Genomic DNA, 12,410 nt, shown 5'->3' on the forward strand with positions numbered 1-12,410 from the left:
AAGAATAAAACACTCGTGTTCATTGTAATAAAATTTGTGTCTAATTGAGATACGTTTCACGCTCTCATTATGGAGGGGGGTTCCTGAACTGAATGGAATCGTCTTGTAGAACAATGATGGATATCTCAATGAAACAGTGTCAGAATCCATAAAAAAAAAAGTAGTAGACAAAAAACAATTCTCTACACTTGGACAGTCTCTCTGTGCAAGGTTTATGAAAACGACTTACTGAAACTCGTACAAATCAACTTCCAGATTTTCATTTACCTTCTCCAATATAACCGAAAGCTGCAGCTTGGTCAGCTCTGTGTACTTGGCTATCTTCTTGATCTTATCTGTCGTGAGTCCCTTGAGCTTATCAGAAGGGACACCTGGAATGAAACTTCTTGGAAGGTCGGCGCCAAACTCCTCGAAGGCCTTCTTGCTCAACAGCCGGAGCTAGGTTAGGAGAAGGTCAAGATTAAACTCAAGATTATTTTTTTGGTTCAGATTTCAAATCGCGTCGGCAATTTTGTGATAATAAATCGAAAATCTTTTACACACTAAATATTATTCAGATTGATAACAAGGGATTCAAACTGTGAAGACGTAGAATCCATCCAAAAGTGGCCCTTTGTCGAAGACCACGTACCTTTCCTTTGGCGGCAGGTCCGTTGTTATTCTCGAGGTACACCGCTATCTCCCTGAAGGAGTCTCTATTCAGTCGCACTGATAAATTCCTCAGCAGATCCGGAGGCATCTCGCCAATCACTCCTCCTGAAGGAGGGAAAGAAGTATATAAAAACAAGAAGAACACGAGAATTAGAACACCAGAATACCAGTAAGTGGGGTTTGGGGGGGGGGGAGGAGTCTTTGTCTGTTTCTTCAGGAAGCCCTGAGGCATTACTGAGGTCGCTTCTCCTGAAGGAGGGAAAGAAGCATATGAGAACAAGAAGAACTCGAGAAAAAGGAGAACACCATAATACCAGTAAGTGGGGCTGGGGGGTGGGGGAAGGAGTCTCTGTCTGTTTGTTTCTTCAGGAAGCCCTGAGGCATTACTGAGATCGTTTCTCCTGAAGGAGAGGAAGAACAACACGAGAACGAGAAGAGCACGAGAACAAGAAGAACATCAGAATAACAACAAGTGTGGAGGGAAGAGGCCGGAAAGAGGGGAGGAGGGGCGGCGCCAAGAGAGAGGGTCAATGAAATAGCTTGGCGACAACCAGTAAACGGGAAAAAGTACAATCGGGTACGAAAGGGTTTAAGAGGTGCAAGAGTAAGTTTAGGCTTCTAAACTACTTTTGTGTAGCTGAGAATGTGGACACCGGCGTGAAGGCAGCATCAATCGATCGAGACCTAGGCGCAGCCACAATTCAAACCGCTCCACACTCTTTTACACAAAAAATTCAATAATTGGCAAAAATGATCTGAAGAGTAATATATATATATATATATATATATATGTATACACACACACAGACATATATATACACACACACACACAGACATATATATACATACAGCTAAAACACCTGACTTACCTAAGTCGATGAGGTATCCATCTGTGACGTTGTCCCAATTATACTTCTCCAATTTGTATTCAAGAACCTCTTTTGCAGCCTGCAGTGGGAGAAGCCGGAGTTATAGAGTTATCAAGTTATCAAGTTATTCACATTAAGTTACACCATAAGGATATTCTTATTTATCTATTTATTTATTTATTTATTTATCTCTTCAACTCCTTCCCTCCCTTCACTCCGCGGCTTAACAATAATCTAAATGACACCGTAAGGGTATTCTTATTTATCTATCTATTTATTCATGAACTAATTAATTTATTCATTAATTCTTTTATTCATTGCCACAACGTCTCGCGCGGAGTTCCCCAGGGCGGTCACTTCGAGCCATCCTTATCGGAGGCAACAACGATCTCGAACTCGTCCTCGCTGTTTACCTTTGAACTCTGGTTCTTGACCTTTCGGTGTTCGTCGATGGTGGCCATCACGGAGTCGTCGATGGGTTCTAGGTCTCCCATCTGGAGACAACTACCCAGCCTCCCAAGCTCAGAGAAGAGAGCTTTGTTCTGTGACACAGAAACACAAGAGTGAGACAACTGTGATGGATTCAAGGGGAACAAGTTCCTCGTGGAGTCCATTTCTCTATGTCTGTACATCTTTATGTCTGTCCGTCCATTTGTTCATGTTTTTATGTCTTTTTAGGTTTAAGTATGGGTATGTGGATGTGTGTAAACAGGCATGTGTATATGTATGTATGCATGCATGGCTGTATGTATCTATGTATTTAAATGTATATGTACGTATGTATGTACGTATGTATGTATGTATGTATGTATGTGTAGATGGATGGTTGCATGCACATACGTATGTGTACGAGTATTTGTATTCATGTATATAGGCATGTATGTATATATGCATGTATATGCGTATGTATGTATGTATGTATGTATGTATGTATGTATGAATATATGTATGTATGTACATATGCATGTATATGTGTATGTATGTATGTATGTATGTATGTGTGTATTTATGTATGCATGTATGTATATATACATGTATATGTGTATGTACGTATATATGTATGTATTTATGTATTTATGTATGCATGTATGTACATGTATGTATATATCCATGTATATGTGTATGTATGTATGAATGTATGTATGTATGCATGTATGTATGTATGTATGTATATATGTATTATGTATGTATGTATGTATGTATGTATTTATCTATGTTTTTATGCATGTATGTGTGTATGAATATATGTGCGTATATATCTGTCTACTTGTCTTTATACCTATCCATTTTTCATCCTCCCCCCCTCCCCTCTCTCTCTCTCTCTCTCTCTTTGTCTCTTGGTCTGTAGTAACCTTGAGGAGACTGACCTGTTCTTTGGTGTTGGATGCAGAGTTGTTGACCTCGAGGATCTTGAGCGCCACTGTTCGGCAGACCTCGGGCGAAAAGCCGCTTTCCTGAAGGGCAAGGAAACTGGGTCATACTTCAGGACTCCAAGTACCACTCCAACTCCTCGTCACTCCCTTTGGCTAGCTCCTCCCTCTATACTCCAATTCCCGACACCCTCCTCCCCATTCCCATTTTCTTTACCCCCCAGTCCTTGTTCATCACTCCCATTCCTAGCTCCCCACCCCTATCACTCCCACTTTCACTCCCCCCATCCCGCTCTACTACCCAAATCATCCACTCCTCACTCCCCAAATCATCCACTAAATTACATCTATATCTACTTATATTGACTCATGTTTGCATATATATTATATATATACTTATATTCACTTATATCTATATATACTTACTTATATTTACTTATACACTTATTTATGTCTACTTATATTCATATACATTTACTTATATTCACTTATATTTATCATATTCACTTATATTCACTTACATTTACTTCTATTAGGTACGGGCACTTAAATTCTTGTTCCATAGAAAAGACAATTTCATTAGATACAAAATACTTTCTAAACTTTTGAAATAGCTTGAAAAATAAGGGAGACACAATTTTTTGAAAAAAAAAAAAAAAAAAAAAATCCCGGAATTTTGGCTAGACTTTACCATAACAAAGTGTGTGAGAATTAAGGATGGTAATTTGTAAAGATTTTGGTAAAGAAATACACATATACTCTTAACCACTGGTCCAATTTTATTGAAATTTGGAATAATTGGGTTTTATGGATCAAAATATCACCTGAGCACGTCAAAAACAGCGTGGGACATCTCCATCATACCAAATTTGCCTTTTCATGGCAACTATTAAGTTGCCAATTTAGAGATTTTCATCAATAAAATCCAAGCCACTGGTCCAATTGACATGCAACTTGGCATGTGAAGGTTTTATGGGTCAACAAACCACCTGAACATGTCAAAAACAATGTAGGTCCTTCCTTTTATACTATTCTTACTAACATCTATCATATTGCCATGGCAACTATTGTTAATTTAGAGATAATCACCCATAAAATCCAAACCGCTGGCCCAATTGACATGCAACTTGGCATGTGAAGGTTTTATCGGTCAACAAATCATCTGAGCATGTCAAAAACAATGTAGGTCCTTCCTTTTATACTATTCTTACTAACACCTTTCATGTTGCCATAACAACTATACTCAATTTAGAGATAATCACCCATAAAATGCAAACAGCTGGCCCAATTGACATGGAACTTGCCATGCGAATGTTTTTTTTTTTCCATTTGTGATCCGAATATGATAAGAAATACAATGTGTGCAGGTTTATAAAGTAACTTCATAGGCGACTGAAGAATTTGCCTAATGAGGCGATTTGGCGTTAGATAAAATAGTTTTTATCGGGCCTTGTTTTATGTAATCGTCAGGCACATTAACCAGCAGATAATTATGAAACAGTGACTTATCATGCACATTGCTATTAGAATGCCTGTTCATTTCACGCACATGACATTCTACTGTCGTCTACAAAGTTACTTTATAAGCCTGCATATCTGCATACATCGTATTTTTTATCATATTCGGATCACATATGCGAAAAAAAAATGTAGCGAAACGACCGAACAATGTAGCGAAACGACCGAACAATGTAGCGAAACGACCGAACTATGTAGCGAAATGTTTGGTAGCGAACTGGCCATGTAGCGAAACGACCAGATACCAGGCAAGGCAAATTTTTCGACAACAAATGCACAGCCGCGTCATTACCATTGATTTCAAAGTTGCTCATATCCGAAAGAAAAGAGGCTAAAAAACACGATTATTATATTAAATATTTCATAGATTAGTTTTCTACCTTTAGATTTTTACTCGGAAAACTACTTTGCCACGGCTAATATCAAAATTTACGTTTAAATATGTAAAAAAATTAGTATAGTTTTGAAGAACTGGGCACACACTTGCAGAACAGCATGACAGTTTTAAAATTTTGCGCATGCGCTCAACGCTTCAAGCATTCAAACTGAGGTATAAACATTCGAACGTACCGCAAACAATGGCGTCGTAAACATTACCTCTCCGATGGTGGCGTCGCCCGTGGATTCGCGCGCACCTACTTATATCCACTTATATTAACTAAAATCTACTTTATATTAACTTGTATCCAGGGTCCCATGTAGCTTCCTAATGCCCACACCTTCACCCCTTCATCCACTCCCTCACCTTCCTACCCCTACTGCTCATTATCATCATTATTACTATCATCATCATCATCATCATCTTTATCATCATCTTTATCATCTTTATCATCATCATCATCATTATCATCTTTATCATCATCATCATCATCATCATCATCGTCGTCATCATCGTCGTCGTCGTCGTCGTCGTCGTCGTCATCGTCATGATCGTCGTCATCGTCATCATCATCGTCATCATCGTCATCATTATCAAACATTACGGAGAAAGTAGATTGTTAAAGTCGATCAATATATGTTACCAGAAAGCAATCACCAGGCACCATGACTGTTGAAAAGAGACAGCCCACATCAGCACGCACACACACACACACACGGTGGCGCGGTTGATAGAATATTGGACTGCCAGTACGGAGGTGCGGTATTACCTGGTTCGAATCCTACCCAGGGCCAAAATTATTTCGGTATCGCTGCGCTTCGGGTCGTTACTCCGACTCTCGTGGGCAGGGAGTTGGGTGTATTTACCTAGTTGTATTTACCTAGTTGTATTTTACGGGAAGGGGAGCTATGCTCGTGGGGTCCCGTCTTCATATCTCATTTTATCTAAACTATTTTTAAATTCATGTATTGTTTTTGCACACACCACTTTCTCATCTAACTTGTTCCAACTGTCTATTGCTCTGTGAGGAAAGCTGTTCTTTTTCAAATCTCTTCTATAGTTGTCTTTTTTTATTTTCTTTCCGTGTCCTCTTGTATTTCTGTCATCCCATTTTATCAGATTCTCTCTATCAGTAATTTCTATGCCTTTCATGATTCTGTAAATAGCTATCAAATCTCCTCTCTCTCTTCTTTGCTCTAGTGTCTGTAGTTTAAGTTTTTGTAGTCTCTCTTCATATGATAGTTTTGAGAGTGTTGGTGCCAGTTTAGTAATTGCTCTTTGTATTCTTTCAAGTTTTTTTATACATTTTTTTGTACTTGGTGACCATATCGTTGCTGCATATTCCAATCTTGGTCTTATCAGGGTGATTAGGATTTTCCTCACCATTTCTTCATCCAGGTATGTAAATGCCACTTTGATTGTTCTTATTAAATTATAAGTTTCTCCAAAAATCTTATTTATATGTTTCTCAGGTGACATATTATTCATAACAATGACTCCCAGGTCCCTCTCATTTTCTACTCTTTTTATTCCTTCTTCTCCCAAATTATATGATCCTGTTATTCTGTTTTTGCTTTTTCCAAATTCCATTATACTACACTTTTTTGTATTGAACTCCATCTCCCACTTCCTACTCCATTCTTGTACTTTATTTAGATCTCTCTGTAGTGATTCACAATCCTCTTCAGTTTTCACTCTTTTCAGTAATTTTGCATCATCTGCAAAGAAGCTCATATAGCTTTCAATTCCTTCATCCATATCATTAATATATATAGCAAACATTATTGGGGCCAGAACTGTTCCCTGCGGGACACCGCTTATTACTTCATTCCATTTTGAGTGCTGATCTCTTATCACTACTCTCATTTTTCTTTCTTGCAAAAAGTCTTCCATCCAATTTAGCAATTTACCTTGTATTCCTCCTTCATATTCTAATTTCTTAAGCAACTTCTTATGTGGTACTTTGTCAAAAGCTTTTTTTAGGTCTAGAAATGCACAATCAGCCCATCCATCTCTTTCTTGTATTATATCTATTAGTCTTGAATAGAAACATATTAAATTGGTGACGCATGATCGTCCTTGTCTGAATCCAAATTGCCTTGGATTTAGTACGTTGTTTTTTTCCAAGTATTTTACCCATCTACTTTTGATAATTCTTTCACATATTTTTGCTATTGTACTTGTTAGAGAGACTGGTCTATAGTTGGTAGGTTCTTTATTTCCTCCTTTATATATAGGTACTATATTTGCTTTTTTCCAATCTTCTGGAACTTTTCCTTCTTTTAAGGAACTGCTTATTATGCTATGTATTTTGTCTGCCAGTTCATTCCTACATTCTTTCAGAATCCAGTTTGCTATTTCATCTGGCCCATGCGATTTTCTGACATCAAAATTACCCAAGTGTGTCAATATTTCATTCTTCGTTACTTCTATTTCTTCCATAGGGGGGACTTTTTCCTTCCACTCAATCTCTTCAGGTTGTATATTTTCCCTTGTAAACACTGATTTAAAATGTTTGTTCATAATTTCTGCCATTTCCATTTCCTCAGTGTATTCAACTCCTCCTTGTCTTAATTTCTCCAAGTCTTGTTTGTTTTTCAGTTTATTGTTTACAAATCTGTAGAATAGTTTTGGTTGATCTTTACACTTTTCTATAACATCTTTTTCATATTTTCTTTTTTCCTCTCTGCACTTTTGTACATATTCATTTCTATAACCAGTATATATTTTCCATTTTTCAGGTCTTCTGTCTTTTTTCCATCCGGTCCAGGCTTTATCTCTTTTGTCTTTTAACTCCCTACAACTTTTGTTGTACCAGCATTTTACATATTCTTTTTCTTGTTTTTGTCTTGGGACATACTTTTCCACTCCTTCTTTGTAAATTTTTGTCAAAATATTCCATTTCTCTTCCACTGATGTTTCTTCTTTGTATATTTCTTCCCAGTTTTCTTGTTGGAAGAATTCTCTTATTTGATCAAAGTTTGTTTTTTCATACATCATTCTTCCTTTTCTATATTGTTCATTTCTTTTCATATATTTTTCTTCATTAAGTTCCAGTTCAATCAATATGTGGTCACTTTTACCTATTGGTGTTTTATATTCAATCTTGTCCACTATTCTAGGTTCAGATGTAATTATTAAGTCTAGCCTCGATGGTTCTTCTTCATTTCTATACCTAGTGTTCTCTTGTATCCATTGTGTCATTGAATGGTCAGTAATCATCTCAAGTAGAGCATTTCCCCATGAGTCATCACCACTCTTTACTGTCATTTCTTCCCAGCAGATTTCTTTGCAATTAAAGTCGCCCATCATAACTATTCTTCCTCCGTCTTCCATTATTTTAGTTAATGCTATCTTTGTGTCCTCTAACATACTTTTATGTTCACTCTCCTCCCATGAGGCTGTTTTCGGAGGCACATAATTGATCACAAATTTTCTGCTCTTCTTATCTCGGTCTTCCACTTCTATCATAATCATCTCTACTGTATTCTTTCCATATATGACCCCTTTCACGTTTATATCCTTCTTTGTCAGGAACATAACTCCACCCCCTTGTTTTTTCTCTCTGTTTCTAATCCAATAATTGTATGTATCATGTCCTACACTGTTGGGTGGTAGTGGGCCTTTTAATTTTGTTTCTACAATTCCCATTATGTCCGGTTCTTTTTCTTTCAAATAATCATTCAGTTCATTCAATCCTGTTATCAATCCATCTATATTTGTGTAAGACACCCTTAGTTTTCTGCCACTTCCATTGTGTTCTCTGTTTCCCTTATGTTTTTCTTTAGTATGTCGAACTGCTTTATTTTCATGTTCACTACTCTCCAATAGAATCTCTCTTTCTCTGACTCCGTTCTTTCCTCGTTTTTTGCCTTAGCTTCAATTCTTTTCTGCTTTTCTGCCTCTCTTTCCTCCTTATTCATTTCTCTTTTTATCCATACCTTTTTATATTGATCATTTGTTGCTAGTTTCCCTGTCTTGGATAGAATTTTCTCTGCCGTTGTTTGTGACCTGAATTTAATCTTAATTGGTCTGGTCTTATCTGTACTATATTTTCCGAGTCTGAATTTTTCCTCAATTTCCTTTATAATTTCTGGTTCATCTTCCTGGACTAATTTTAATAAACTGCTTACCCTTTCATTTTCCTCCTTGATTCTTGCGGTTCTATCTGGGTTATGTTTCTCTTCCATTCCTAATATAATTATACATTTCTTTTTGTCAGCTAATTCTCTTACTATATTCTCCTTCTGTCTCATCACTTTAATAACTGAGTCTTCATTATGTTCTTTCAATTGCTGTTTGACTATGTCAGTGAATGAAACCTTATTCCCTTCTTGAGTTATTCTCCAATTTTTAGCTTCTGTAGCTATTTTCTCACTGTTTTCATTACTATTCTTCTTCAATTTCTCATTCTCCTCCTTTACATTTCCTAACTGTCTTTTTAGGTCCTCTATTTCTTCAGTTAAGTTTCTGTTAGCCTTCTCTAGTTGTTCCAATCTTTCAATTCTCTGGAAGATGGAGTCTACCTTACCTAACTTACGTTCCAAGTCCTCGATCACCTTATCAACTCTCTCCTCTAGTCTTATCAGTCGGGGGGGGGTTGTGTCCCCCCCACCCTCTTTAAATCCCTGGAACATATTCTCGTCACTTTCTACTGTATTTCTCCTCTCTATACTTCTAATCTTTACATTTTTATTTGCCATTTCGTCATCCGGTGGTCGTTTCATGTTGACCTTACGCCCGTCTGCCTGGGCCAAGTCCTCCACATCCTCATTTCCTTCCATTTCCCCAGCAATCCCTCCCCTTCTCCTCTTTTCCTACTTACCTACTGCCTCACGAGCAATTTCCCCCCCCCCCTGCAAATACAAAAAGGCACTTCTCTTTGCGTTGGTATCCACAATCTGCACTTTTCTTCAGAGCGTTCGTCAAGCCGTCCGTTCGTTGAAAGTGTGTGTGTGTGTGTATTTACCTAGTTGTATTTACCTAGTTGTATTTTACGGGAAGGGGAGCTATGCTCGTGAGGTCCCGTCTTCATATCTCATTTTATCTAAACTATTTTTAAATTCATGTATTGTTTTTGCACACACCACTTTCTCATCTAACTTGTTCCAACTGTCTATTGCTCTGTGAGGAAAGCTGTTCTTTTTCAAATCTCTTCTATAGTTGTCTTTTTTTATTTTCTTTCCGTGTCCTCTTGTATTTCTGTCATCCCATTTTATCAGATTCTCTCTATCAGTAATTTCTATGCCTTTCATGATTCTGTAAATAGCTATCAAATCTCCTCTCTCTCTTCTTTGCTCTAGTGTCTGTAGTTTAAGTTTTTGTAGTCTCTCTTCATATGATAGTTTTGAGAGTGTTGGTGCCAGTTTAGTAATTGCTCTTTGTATTCTTTCAAGTTTTTTTATACATTTTTTTGTACTTGGTGACCATATCGTTGCTGCATATTCCAATCTTGGTCTTATCAGGGTGACTAGGATTTTCCTCACCATTTCTTCATCCAGGTATGTAAATGCCACTTTGATTGTTCTTATTAAATTATAAGTTTCTCCAAAAATCTTATTTATATGTTTCTCAGGTGACATATTATTCATAACAATGACTCCCAGGTCCCTCTCATTTTCTACTCTTTTTATTCCTTCTTCTCCCAAATTATATGATCCTGTTATTCTGTTTTTGCTTTTTCCAAATTCCATTATACTACACTTTTTTGTATTGAACTCCATCTCCCACTTCCTACTCCATTCTTGTACTTTATTTAGATCTCTCTGTAGTGATTCACAATCTTCTTCAGTTTTCACTCTTTTCAGTAATTTTGCATCATCTGCAAAGAAGCTCATATAGCTTTCAATTCCTTCATCCATATCATTAATATATATAGCAAACATTATTGGGGCCAGAACTGTTCCCTGCGGGACACCGCTTATTACTTCATTCCATTTTGAGTGCTGATCTCTTATCACTACTCGCATTTTTCTTTCTTGCAAAAAGTCTTCCATCCAATTTAGCAATTTACCTTGTATTCCTCCTTCATATTCTAATTTCTTAAGCAACTTCTTATGTGGTACTTTGTCAAAAGCTTTTTTTAGGTCTAGAAATGCACAATCAGCCCATCCATCTCTTTCTTGTATTATATCTATTAGCCTTGAATAGAAACATATTAAATTGGTGACGCATGATCGTCCTTGTCTGAATCCAAATTGCCTTGGATTTAGTACGTTGTTTTTTTCCAAGTATTTTACCCATCTACTTTTGATAATTCTTTCACATATTTTTGCTATTGTACTTGTTAGAGAGACTGGTCTATAGTTGGTAGGTTCTTCTTTATTTCCTCCTTTATATATAGGTACTATATTTGCTTTTTTCCAATCTTCTGGAACTTTTCCTTCTTTTAAGGAACTGCTTATTATGCTATGTATTTTGTCTGCCAGTTCATTCCTACATTCTTTCAGAATCCAGTTTGCTATTTCATCTGGCCCATGCGATTTTCTGACATCAAAATTACCCAAGTGTGTCAATATTTCATTCTTCGTTACTTCTATTTCTTCCATAGGGGGAACTTTTTCCTTCCACTCAATCTCTTCAGGTTGTATATTTTCCCTTGTAAACACTGATTTAAAATGTTTGTTCATAATTTCTGCCATTTCCATTTCCTCAGTGTATTCAACTCCCCCTTGTCTTAATTTCTCCAAGTCTTGTTTGTTTTTCAGTTTATTGTTTACAAATCTGTAGAATAGTTTTGGTTGATCTTTACACTTTTCTATAACATCTTTTTCATATTTTCTTTTTTCCTCTCTGCACTTTTGTACATATTCATTTCTATAACCAGTATATATTTTCCATTTTTCAGGTCTTCTGTCTTTTTTCCATCCGGTCCAGGCTTTGTCTCTTTTGTCTTTTAAATACCTACAACTTTTGTTGTACCAGCATTTTACATATTCTTTTTCTTGTTTTTGTCTTGGGACATACTTTTCCACTCCTTCTTTGTAAATTTTTGTCAAAATATTCCATTTCTCTTCCACTGATGTTTCTTCTTTGTATATTTCTTCCCAGTTTTCTTGTTGGAAGAATTCTCTTATTTGATCAAAGTTTGTTTTTTCATACATCATTCTTCCTTTTCTATATTGTTCATTTCTTTTCATATATTTTTCTTCATTAAGTTCCAGTTCAATCAATATGTGGTCACTTTTACCTATTGGTGTTTTATATTCAATCTTGTCCACTATTCTAGGTTCAGATGTAATTATTAAGTCTAGCCTCGATGGTTCTTCTTCATTTCTATACCTAGTGTTCTCTTGTATCCATTGTGTCATTGAATGGTCAGTAATCATCTCAAGTAGAGCATTTCCCCATGAGTCATCACCACTCTTTACTGTCATTTCTTCCCAGCAGATTTCTTTGCAATTAAAGTCGCCCATCATAACTATTCTTCCTCCGTCTTCCATTATTTTAGTTAATGCTATCTTTGTGTCCTCTAACATACTTTTATGTTCATTCTCCTCCCATGAGGCTGTTTTCGGAGGCACATAGTTGATCACAAATTTTCTGCTCTTCTTATCTCGGTCTTCCACTTCTATCATAATCATCTCTACTGTATTCTTTCCATATATGACACCTTTCACGTTT

The 12,410-nt window shown here is 36.6% G+C and overlaps 1 protein-coding gene across 1 annotated transcript in view; it reads right to left on the minus strand.

The window, feature by feature from the left end:
- LOC143037383 (uncharacterized) overlaps nucleotides 1–12,410 on the minus strand; it is a 115,845-nt gene that overhangs the window by 30,936 nt on the left and 72,499 nt on the right. Inside the window, exons 8-12 of the mRNA XM_076205519.1 lie at nucleotides 2,888–2,974; nucleotides 1,934–2,062; nucleotides 1,521–1,599; nucleotides 632–756; nucleotides 268–438 (exon numbers count right to left, since the gene is read on the minus strand). Of these exons, the coding sequence (XP_076061634.1) occupies nucleotides 268–438; nucleotides 632–756; nucleotides 1,521–1,599; nucleotides 1,934–2,062; nucleotides 2,888–2,974 (591 nt within the window). The remainder of the gene's footprint in view (nucleotides 1–267; nucleotides 439–631; nucleotides 757–1,520; nucleotides 1,600–1,933; nucleotides 2,063–2,887; nucleotides 2,975–12,410) is intronic.

Source organism: Oratosquilla oratoria, chromosome 22, assembly GCF_046742065.1.
Source record: "Oratosquilla oratoria isolate Oo_2021 chromosome 22, ASM4674206v1, whole genome shotgun sequence".
In the NCBI taxonomy this organism is placed as follows: Eukaryota; Metazoa; Arthropoda; class Malacostraca; order Stomatopoda; family Squillidae; genus Oratosquilla; species Oratosquilla oratoria.